Below are 11,096 nucleotides of genomic sequence, written 5' to 3' on the forward strand. Positions count from 1 at the left end.
TCAAAAGGAGCGTACCCATAATGTGTCCTACAGCCCTAGGCAACAATCCCCGTAGTCCAAATGGTGATCCAGAGAGCTGCTCTCTGTGATTCTTCTTGATGGGTTTCACACCTGGGGCTGATGGCTGTTCCAGGGCAACCCTGGAAGGAGCTGAGCTGAGATGTTCGTTCCTCAGGAGTCTGTAATTGGGGTTTCCATCTGCCACTGTGCCTCTGTGCTCTTCTTGATTTCTGGAGATGGGCTCTTGATGAGCTGATGGCTCTGCTGTGGTGGGTCGGGGAGCAGGACATTAAGTGAGTTACACCCCTGACATTGCTTGTGCCTTCTTCAGTTGCAGATGAGCTTCTTATCACTCAACCTAAATCAATCCAATGAGAACATAAATCTCCTGAGACATCTGTGTTTGGTGGTTATATGCATATTCATTGGTATTATTTAACATAGGAGAGCAGATCATTGGAGTTGCTGTCCAGAAAGGCATCGTGATTGAGGGAAAAGCTATCGTGTTGCACGGGCAATGGCTTCATTCAGGGCCAGTGTCACAGCCTTGTTTCTAAGACTGTAGATGAATGGATTTAAGAATGGGTATAGGACAGTGTTCAGCAAAGCTACCATTCTGTTTGCCTCCAAGGAAACATCTCCTGAAGGATGCACATAGAGAGCAATGCAGCTCCCGTATACAATGGCCAAGGTGGTGAGATGAGAAGAACATGTAGCAAAGGCTTTTTTCCTGCCGGAGGCTGCTGGGAGGTGTAGAATACAGGAAAGGATGCCTATGTAAAATGCCAGAGTTAAACATAAGGAACCGAGAATGACAAACGAAAATAAAACCGAGTCTATTTTCCAAATCAGGCTGGTGTCAGAGCAGGACAATTTGAATAAGGGGGAGTTGTCACAAAAAAAATGATGGATCTTGTTTGAGCCACAGAAAGTCAGCTTGTAGAGGAGGACCGGACGGTAAGTCAAGAGTGTGATGCCCATGACCCAAGCAGCAAGAACCAGGTGGACGCAGAGCTGAGGCTTCATGATGGCAGTGTAACGCAAAGGCTGGCAGATGGCAACATAGCGGTCAAAGGACATGACAACAAGTAGAACAAACTCTGTACAGCCCAGGGCAAAATAGAAATAGGATTGGGCAAAGCAGCTGCTTAGTGAGATTGTTCTCCTACCAGAACCCAGGATCACAAACAATTTGATGCTCGTGGAGGACGTAAACCATATTTCCAGGAAGGACAGGTTGCTGATGAAAAAGTACATGGGGGTTTGCAGGCGGTGATCCACACACACGAGGAAAATGATGGTTGTGTTCCCCATCACTGTTGTCAGGTATATGAGCAGAAGGACCAGAGAGAGAAATAGCTGTAGTCTTTGATCAAGCCCCGAGAAACCCTCGAGGATGAACTCAGTAACTGCAGTTTCATTTTCTGGTCCCATGCTGAATTTCAGTTCATCCTGCCGAGACAGGAACACGGCACAAAGCCAAGTGTGATAATTTCATGGTCTGGATGACAAGGTCTGTCCTTCCTCTTCTACTTCTTTCCTTTCCTGCAGTCTTCCTATAGAACACAGAGATAGTCCTCCAAGCATTTCTCACACCCTGGCTTTTATGTTTTACATTTCAGTCCCCAGAGTATTTGTCATCTTCTTTCTACCTTTTTCAAACACTCACAAAGGGTTCTTTCTGCAGAACAGAAGATTTTAAAGAGGCTTTTAGCCATTTCAGCCCATTCCTGGGAAATTCCAAATTCACTCAGACCTATTGCAAACATCTGTCATACCTATGTGCCAAACTCATCTCTTCTATTGCACAAATGTTAAACATCAAATCAAATCAAATCAAATCAAATCAAATGTGTATGTTGAAAGCTCTTTTTTGTACTTTTCAGTACTTGCCTTTTTGGGCTAGGAATCCCTGAGGATTTGTTGATTTCAAACCAAGTAATATCAAGCACCTCTTTTGTAATCCCCTGCTCTCCTCCACAGATTCTTGCTCTCTTCTTGCTTTCTTCCGGAAAGGGGGAGGGGGTGGAATAGGGACCACATAGAACTTGTCTTCTTCAGTATTCTAAATAATGATTGAAATTTACCATGGTTCCACACACTCTGTCACACGGTCTCCTCTGACATTCGTCTGTGCCGAAATGCAGTGGTTTCCAAACAGCGGCTCATTGCTATTACTACCAAATGTCCTGACCTAAATGCAGGGCGAGAGAAGAGTGTCTGGAAGAGATTTGTAATCTTTCTTTGGCATGCCAGTTATGGGTTGGGAGGACCCAGCCTCTAGCATTTTCTCGTGTCTCCATTGACTGTAGAGGGAGCCTTGGGGAAGCAAGTTCTCATAGGCACCTGCAACAAAGTACATGAAACTCATTATTCAAGTCTCAAATCTCTGACTCATTAACTTACTGTTGTTTTTTTTTTACATCAAAATACACATCTAACAGAAGGAAGCACAAGAAAAAATACATGCAATGAAGACTGATGTTTTCCCCTTCATCTTTGCACTTGCTTTTAGACATAGAAAGAAGCAGAGCAGATGACCCCCAAAGTTAGGATGATTCAAAATGCAAGGGGAGGAGAGGGACGGAAGGAGATGGTGGGTTTGAAGCAGGGATGCAAAGCTTCTCCACAGCCTGTGTTGTCCCCGCAGGCTCTGTCCCAGGGCAGAATGGGTAGCACTCACCCAAGGAGTAAAATGGGAAGTTCAGTATAGGGCGGTGCCCCATGCTTGCATGGACATTTGAGCCTGGGGCTCAGGCTTGTCTTAGAACCCAATCGCCCAGCTTGTTCTTTGCCTCTAGTCTGGCACAGGGGAATTTCTGCACTGGCTTTGCCTGGAAAACTTTCTGAGGTTAAACCACTGGCTGGATGCGGCTCAGGCTCAGTCACCTACAGCAGGATGAGCATAGTGAGTCAGTGCAACAGAGGTCACAGTCCCAGTTTCCATTTTCTGGGTCAGTTCAAACACCCAAAGGGTTGTGTGTTCTTAATCTGTTGGGTGACACCTAAATTATCTGAAAATAAGAGGAGAGAGCAACGCTCATGTTTCATAGTAGCTGGTGCCCACGCGGGCTGCTCCCGGCAAAGGGACAATGCCGCAGAAGAAGCAGTCTCTACACCGGGCACAGAGGGTCCGATGGCATACAAGTTGGTGGGCTGAGCATGGATAGAGTTGTCATTGCCCAGCAGCTAAAGATAAGCATGGAGCACAACCAGGAGTTCGTAAGGACAGAATAGTATGAGGGGTTGCAAATGGCACTGCAGCAAAGGAAACACATCACAACACATAGGTTAAACTCAGCTGGGCCCAGGAAGACAGAGGAGAAGGTCTGTGACTTGTAAGCAGCCACAGAGACTGCCAAACATGTTAGGGGAATGACCAAAGTGAACCAAATGGCCAAGAAGGACAAGGTGCTGAGGAAGGGATCCATGGGGGTGTGGTACTAGCAGCAGAGTCAAATGACGGCAATGGTGACTGCATTCCCCGTGACAGTGAGCAGATAAATCACCAGCAGCGGTGTGAAAAGGAGGACTTTCCACTCTGGAATGACTGGAAAGGTCTTCAGGAAAGATGGGGTACGGTTGTGAGGATCCATTTTGAGTACCCAGTCAGTTGAATGCATGACAAGGGTAACTAATACCATGTTGTGTTTTTGACCCTTCCTTCCCTTTTCTTGGGGTTCCTCTTCCTTCTTGAAATGGGAGACCAGAACTGCCCTCTGTAAGGATTCTGCTTTTCTCTGTGTTTTTACCCAGTGGCATGAAACAAATACTGATCCAGCCCACTTGTCTTCAGACTCAGGAAATGCCTCTCCAGCCTTGCTGGTTTGCATGGGTATTCTGGACTGCCAGCTAGGAACTGATATTTCTGGCAAAAGCTGTATGAATTCTGTTACATTTCTCATGGTGGTGTAGCTGGGCATCAAGCCTGTGCAAGTGTGCAGCCAGAGCACTTCAGTCATTAATCCCCTGGGTGGTCCAGGGACCCTCCCAACTCATCATCTACATCGGCAAGAGGAGACACTGGTCTGAGAGAGGGGATTGACATGGAACCAAAGGATTGAGTTGAGTCACCCCCTTCAAAATTAACCAGCTCCAAAATGAGCCAAAATGAGTCACCTTCAGAATTAACCAGCTCCAAAATGAGCCAAAATGCGTCACCTTCAAAATTAACTGCTGGACATGGCAGTGTTTGGTTAACAGTTGGACTCGATGATCTTAAAGGCTTTTTCCAACCTCGATCACTCTATGATTCTATGATCATTTCAGAAGCATCTCTTCTACAGACCCACGCAGCCATTGCAAAAGTCTCCTTGCAATTTCCGTTTAAGCCCTCCCTTGACTAGGATGCCTACAGCACCATAATCTGTGTATTGCTATATACATCCTGAAATCGGGACTCTCACATAAGTCCCTGTTGTGTGTAGCCCTGGAAAACTCCTTTTGAGTGTAAAGGAAAACAGAACCAGCAGGAAAGTGGTTTGGCAACAAAATAGGAAAACAGAGCAATGGGGAAAAAAGGGACCGTGTGAGTGGAAACAGGTTTCTAGTCAGCAGGCTTCTCTGATGGAGCCCTGCAGTAGCCTGTGTCCCGTGTTCTCATTGGAGCCGATTTCCAACTACCTTCTGTGCGGGCGCATCCTCTGTTCTTAGTGGGCATGTGTGAATGGCAGTGAACTTCAAGCTGGAATCACCGGTGAGGAGGATACGAGGTCTGTCTTCCAGCAACTGGAGCAGGGCTGCAAACATCCTGGACTCCAGTGCCTGGGTGCAGGCAATGAGGAGACCATGAAGACCAGGGTCCAGCAGCTGGATAGAACCAGTGCCTAAGGCAGACCTGGGTCTTCTCCTAGAGAGACTCATGGGCTGGAGAAAGCTGACTGGCTCTCTCCTGCCCTCTGCACAAGGCTCACTGGGCCGTGCTGACCATAGACCTCAACGTTGCAAGAGCTGAGGAACTCCTGGAGGAGCAGCATGGTACAACTTGGCAAAATGGGCTCTGACTCCTTGCCTGGCCTGACTTTCCAGACTGTACCTGCACAGGTTGATCAGGACACACTTCTTCAGCTGCCACCAGCCTCAGGTAGGCACCAGTGAGGACCCTCAGCTCCCTTCAGTCAGGGGAGCAGTGTCTGGAAGCAAGCTGTCTTGTAGAGGAAAAAGGTGGCCAAGGTGTCTGGGAGTCACTATCAGAACCCAAGTGGGAAAGGAAAAATGCTCTTGTTTTTGACAGAAAAGCTCATCTGGAGTTAAAGCGTGGGTCAGACCTTAACTAGAGCCAAGAGTGAACGTAAATATCATCCAGGAAAAAATTCCTTCAGGTGCACTGGCTCAAACCAGATCACTCACAGAATCCCAGGATCACACGGGTAGGGTTTTGGAGGGGGTCTCTGGAGATTGTCTTGTCCCACCCACCTGCTAAACCCCCCTTCAGCTAGTGTGCCTGAAGGGTGGTGGGATATGCCGAGGGAGGGCTGCTCATGGGCCCCTCATCCCCCCGCTCTGGCCTCACACACATCGAAAGCCACCAACAGCTGGGGCACATCTGGAGCAAGGCTTCATGTGTGATCAGAGATGGATCTGCAGAGACCCCCACCAGGAACGGCTACAACCTTACAGTTACAAAAGGACTCTGCTTGTGAAGAAACCATTAGCCTTGGTAACTACATGGTTCCATTCTTATGATGCAAGTGGATGGAGACCTCTCTTATGAAGAGAGGCTGAGAGAGTTGGGGTTCTTCAGTCTGCAGAAGAGAAGGCTCCAGGGAGACCTTACAGTGGCCTTTCAGTACTTAAAGGGGACCTACAAGAAAGCTGGAGAGGGACTTTTTACAAGGGCATGTAGTGATAGGACGAGGGGGAATGGCTTCAAACTGGAAAAGGGGAGATTTAGATTGGATATGGGAAAAGAAATTCTTCGCTCTGAGGGTGGTGAGACACTGGCACAGGTTGCCCAGAGAAGCTGTGGCTGTTCCATCCCTTGAGGTGTTCAAGGCCAGGCTGGATGGGGCTTTGAGCAACTTGGACTGGTGGAAGGTGCCCATGGCAGGGGGTTGGAACAAGATGATTTTTAAGGTCCCTTCCAACTCTAACCATCCTAGAAGTCTATGATTCTATAACCTGAAACGGGAGATTCTGACCTGGAACAGGAAGAACATCAGACAGACAGACATTGGAACAAGTTGTCCAGGCAGGCTATGGAATGTCCACTCTTTGAAGTTTTCAAGACCCTACTGGGCCACAGCTCTGACCACCAAGTCTGACTCCACTGGAGACAATGCTCTGTGCAGTTGCTACCCTAAATGATGTCTCAGGGTCCTTCTCTCCCTTTGCACTCAGAGGAGAGACCTGAGGGGTCCACCTGTCATGAGGAGCAAGTCAGCAGAGCTGAACCTAAGTCAGCTCCCTTATCCTAAAGCTGGAGCCAAGCAGAACCCTGTGCACCATTCCTCTAGGAGGGTGGAGTCCTAACTGTCACTCTAGATCAGCAGCTGAGCTCACTTTAGCCCCCACCACAGAATCACAGAATCACCGAATAGTCAGGGTTGGAAGGGACTTATGGAGGTCATCTAGTCCAACCCCCCCTGCCAGAGCAGGGTCACATACAACAGGTTGCACAGGACAGCGTCCAGGCGGGTTTTCAACATCTCCAGAGAGGGAGACTGCACAACCTCTCTGGGCAGCCTGTTCCAGTGCTCTACTACCCTCAAAGTGAAGAAGTTCCTCCTCATGTTAAGATGGAACATGTTCAAGCTTGTGCCCATTACCCCTTGTTCTATCAATGGGCACCACTGAAAAAAGACTCCTCCCATCCCTCTGGCATCCTCCCTTTAAGTATTTGAAAGCATTAATAAGATCCCCTCTCAGTCTTCTTTTCTCTAGACTAAAGAAACCCAAGTTCCTCAGCCTTTCCTCATATGAAAGATGTTCTAATCCCCTAATCATCTTCGTAGCCCTTTGCTGGACCCTCTCCAGCAGTTCCCTGTCCTTCTTGAACTGGGGAGCCCAGAACTGGACGCAGTACTCCAGATGCGGCCTCACCAGAGCAGAGTAGAGGGGGAGGATGACCTCCCTCGACCTGCTGGCCACACTCTTTTTGATGCACTCCAGGATGCCATTGGCCCTCGTGGCCACCAGGGCACATTGCTGGCTCATGGTCATTCTGTTGTCCACCAGGACTCCCAGGTCCCTTTCCACACAGCTGCTCTCCAGGAGGTCAGCCCCCAACCTGTACTGATGCGTGGGGTTATTCCTCCCCAGATGCAGTACCCTACATTTACCCTGTTGAATTTCATTAGGTTCCTCCCTGCCCAACTCTCCAGCCTCTCCAGGTCACGCTGTAAAGCAGCACAGCCTTCTGGCGTGTCAGCCACTCCTCCCGGTTTAGTGTCATCAGCAAACTTGCTGATGGTACACTCTATCCCTTCATCCAGATCATCGATGAATATATTGAACATCAAATAAAGCACCCTGGCCTCTGGGGAAGGTTTGGGTTTCCCCTCTCCTTAAAGGGCAGAGCCTGGCACCCCTGTGGGGACTTATCCTGTCCCACATTTCCAGTCTCCTTAGCTTGGAGGAAATCACTCCTTCCTCCCCAACAACCATTCGTGGAGTCTAGAAGGAGAAGCTGTGAGGAGCATCTCATTATAGTTCTGCTCCGTGAGCTGGAAGAGATCACGGCTCATTCCCCAGCTTGTTTCCCCGCCTCCGAAGAGCACAGAGGTCCAAGGGAGGGCAGCTCAGGGCTTTCATCCCCCCAGGGCTTCACTTGCACAGGGCTCACTTTCTGTGACACAGAGAGTTGAGCTGCAGCAGGAACCTTCAGGAGCCTCTTCTATAAACCCGGGAGGCACTGCAGAGAAGGGGATATTCAGGTGCTGCTGAAGACTCTCAGAAGGAGATGGTGACAGGTGAGTGCAAGGACAGAGCAGTGACTAAGTCATGGGTCAGGGTCTGCAGGCAGAATTGGAAAGGGGAGGGTGGAATGGAGAAGAGGCAGGAGATAGCCCCCGACCTTGCCTTTCATGCTCCATTCCCCTCAGAGGAAGGGCTGTGACATCCTGCTGGGGACTACAGGTAGGTGCTGGGTTTGCTGAGGTGGGTGTCATTAATGTGCCAATGGCTCTTTGCACAGCGGCCAGTAGAAGTGGGGCCATGTGTCTTGGTACAGCCCTGTCCTGCATGTCTTCTTCTTCCAGCTCACTCTTTCCTCTGGATACCCTCCCTGGGTCCTTGACACCACTGAACAGATAGAGGCAGCGTGGTTGTCAGTGCAGAGACAGAGCTGCGGGGCATCAGCTGATGGGCACTCGGACACCTCCGTGGACATGAAGAGGTTGGAGAGGAGGGTATGGGGCCAGCGTGCCAACACACGTCCTTTAATGTCTCAACTCTTATTCTCTCTCTGTCTCTTTCTCCATCTTGCTTGTGTCTTAGGGTTTCACCTCAATGCCTCAGCTCTCTCACAGCTGTCTCTCAGCCATCCACATGGGGTGTGATTTACTGAGAGCACTGGCTCTGGGGCACCCTCCCCATGGAAGCACCTTCTGGAACAACGCATCCCAGTGTAGGTGCACTAACTCACTGAGTCAAAGGGCTCCTCCATCCCAGGAACTCTCTGGGCTGTCCAGGTGCCTGCCTTGGCCATCTCCAACTCTGTAAAATGTGTGAAGTTTGAGGCAGAGCATCATCAGGGACAGTGTTTTGTCTGACCCGAGTGTTATGGAAGCCCGGAGAGGTGGTGTGGGCTTTCTCTTTCAGCCACAGGCGTTCCCTGGGCAGGCAACCAGGTGTGTATCAGGAATTTACTGGAAACCTGTGCTTCATGAGGATCCTGCACCGCCTCAGCCCCCACTCACCCCCAGGACACTCTTGTGTCTTCATTGCAGTGCTGAACAGGGAGCCCTGAGCACTCAGGTGGCAATGCTGAGGTCCAGGTGCTGCGCTGCTGCAGGGAGGCAGCCCAAATGCACCCAGAAATGTAAGGTGAGGAGGAAGAGATGTCCAGCAAATGATCGTCACCCCTGTCTTTTTTGCCTCCTCCTTGTGCAACATCACTTTTCCTCATTTGGCTTAGAACCTCAGGTACCTCTTCTCTGGAATCCCGTTTTTCCCACCCTTCTCTCCCAAGTTCATATCTGCTTGTGAGTGTCCTGGCTAACAGACCCTTTGCAGTGCCTTCAGCTACCAAGCTAGTAAGTCCTGGACACTCTTGGTCAGTGGAAAGAGATGGCCTGTCCAGGGACAGAATTGCGTCATCAGAAAGCAAATGTTTCAGGGAGTTGAGACCTCTAGCCCTCTTCGGTGTCCATTCTTCCTCAGTGGAAAGAAGCTGTCTATGGCACGATGCGTTCCCCTAAAGGCTTTTTTGCATGATGGAGTTTTCCTCTCTGGCCCATCTTTCTGTTGCTTGAAATTTGGCTAAAACCTATGCTGGGTACTCCTGGCAATAACTTCACGCATCACAATCTAATATGATCAAATGAACATTCTCTTTCATTCCACAGAAATAGGCACCTCGATGCGGCAACTCACCTCTCTAATCAAAGGAGATTCTTCAAAGAAGAGCAGTTTGGCCCTCTCAAAGAACCTTTTCTTGCCCTTTCGCCAGGAATGATGCCCCTAAACCAAGTCGGAATTCAGTCAAATGGGGGAAAACCTCCATGTTGTCTCTGGCAGTGACTTCTTCCCAGTTCATTTTCACAAAAATCACAGAAACACATGCCCTTCCCCAGGTTCCCTTCCTGCCTCATGGGGAAAAGAAAGTCCTACAGCACCTCATGGAGAAAGAAGAATGGGACAACCAGACCTCACCAGTGGTGTTCCTCCTGCTGGGATTGAGTAACGTCCCCAAGCTTCAGGTGCCTCTCTTCATCCTCTCTCTCATGATCTACATGGTGACCATGTTTGGCAACATCCTCGTTGTTGTGCTGGTGGTGGCACATCGGCATCTTCACACTCCCATGTACTTCTTCCTGGGGAATTTATCCAGTGTAGAAATCTGCTATACCTCCACTATCCTGCCCAGGCTGCTGGCCAGCTTCCTAACCAGGGACAGAACCATTTCTGCTCAAGGCTGCATGACGCAGTTCTTTTTCTTTGGCTGTTTTGCAGGTGCTGAGTGCTACCTGCTGGCCACCATGTCCTATGATCGGTACTTGGTCATATGTCAACCCCTGCTCTATGCAAGCCTCATGAACTGGAAGCTCTGTCTCCAGCTGGCGGCTGGGTCCTGGCTAGCAGGATTACTGATGTCTACCATAGTCACTGGACAATTTTCCAAGTTACACTTCTGTGGTCCCAATGCAATTGATCACTTCTTCTGTGATTTTGCCCCGTTGCTAGAGCTCGCCTGCAGTGACACCACCGTGCTTAGACTGGTGACTTTCATAATCTGTTTTCTGGATGTAGTCGTCCCGTTTGTAGTCACTTTGGTATCCTACATCTGCATCATAGCTGCGATCCTGAGGATTCCGACCACCATGGGGAGGCAGAAGGCCTTCTCCACCTGCTCCTCTCACCTCATGGTGGTCACTGTTTTCTATGGCACCCTCGTCGTTGTCTATATGATACCCAGGACAGCCTCACTGAGGCAGCTCAATCAAGTGCTCTCCTTTTTCTACACCATCCTCACGCCCATGGTCAATCCTCTCCTCTACAGCCTGCGGAACAGGGAGGTCAAGGGGGCTCTAGGAAATGCACTCAGAAAAACTGTGGCCTGCGTCGAGAGCTCATACTAGTTGAGATCCACCAGGAAGACACAGGTTGTGGGTCTCCTTTGACCAAGCATGGACAATTCCTAAGTGCATATTTTGTGTCCCAGGTCTATCTTTAGAAGTGCAGAATCTGTGGACTGGTTGTGGAATGAGAAGTGGGAGAGATGAATTTGTGTCTTAAAGAAATACAGGTCCGGTGTTGAAGAGTGTCAAATCTTCCCTGGCTTGCTTCCTTCTTTAAAGTAAACACGATTGTGATCCTGCAGGCGGGAGCTGTGAAATGCCACACCTGCCCAGGAGTGGGAGAAAACTTACGCTAAACATTCTGTTTCCTCTTCCGTTACCCAGCCAAGCTGAGGGCTGCCATTCTTGCATGCCTGG

At 49.5% G+C, this 11,096-nt stretch overlaps 2 protein-coding genes across 2 annotated transcripts; one reads left to right on the forward strand and one right to left on the reverse strand.

Annotated features, from left to right (window-relative positions):
- Window positions 1-498: 498 nt before the first annotated feature.
- On the reverse strand, window positions 499-1,434 carry LOC309684385 (olfactory receptor 6E1-like; the record flags this gene model as incomplete). The annotated part of the gene is made up of 1 exon (XM_082500309.1): window positions 499-1,434. One exon carries the CDS (start codon window positions 1,432-1,434, stop codon window positions 499-501), a length of 936 nt encoding a protein of 311 aa, XP_082356435.1.
- An 8,345-nt stretch (window positions 1,435-9,779) lies between these two features.
- LOC309684417 (olfactory receptor 8A1-like) lies at window positions 9,780-10,739 on the forward strand (the record flags this gene model as incomplete). The annotated part of the gene is made up of 1 exon (XM_082500339.1): window positions 9,780-10,739. One exon carries the CDS (start codon window positions 9,780-9,782, stop codon window positions 10,737-10,739), a length of 960 nt encoding a protein of 319 aa, XP_082356465.1.
- Window positions 10,740-11,096: the final 357 nt, after the last annotated feature.

The sequence above is a fragment of the Vanellus vanellus genome (assembly GCF_965231255.1).
Source record: "Vanellus vanellus genome assembly, contig: HAP1_SCAFFOLD_70, whole genome shotgun sequence".
In the NCBI taxonomy this organism is placed as follows: Eukaryota; Metazoa; Chordata; class Aves; order Charadriiformes; family Charadriidae; genus Vanellus; species Vanellus vanellus.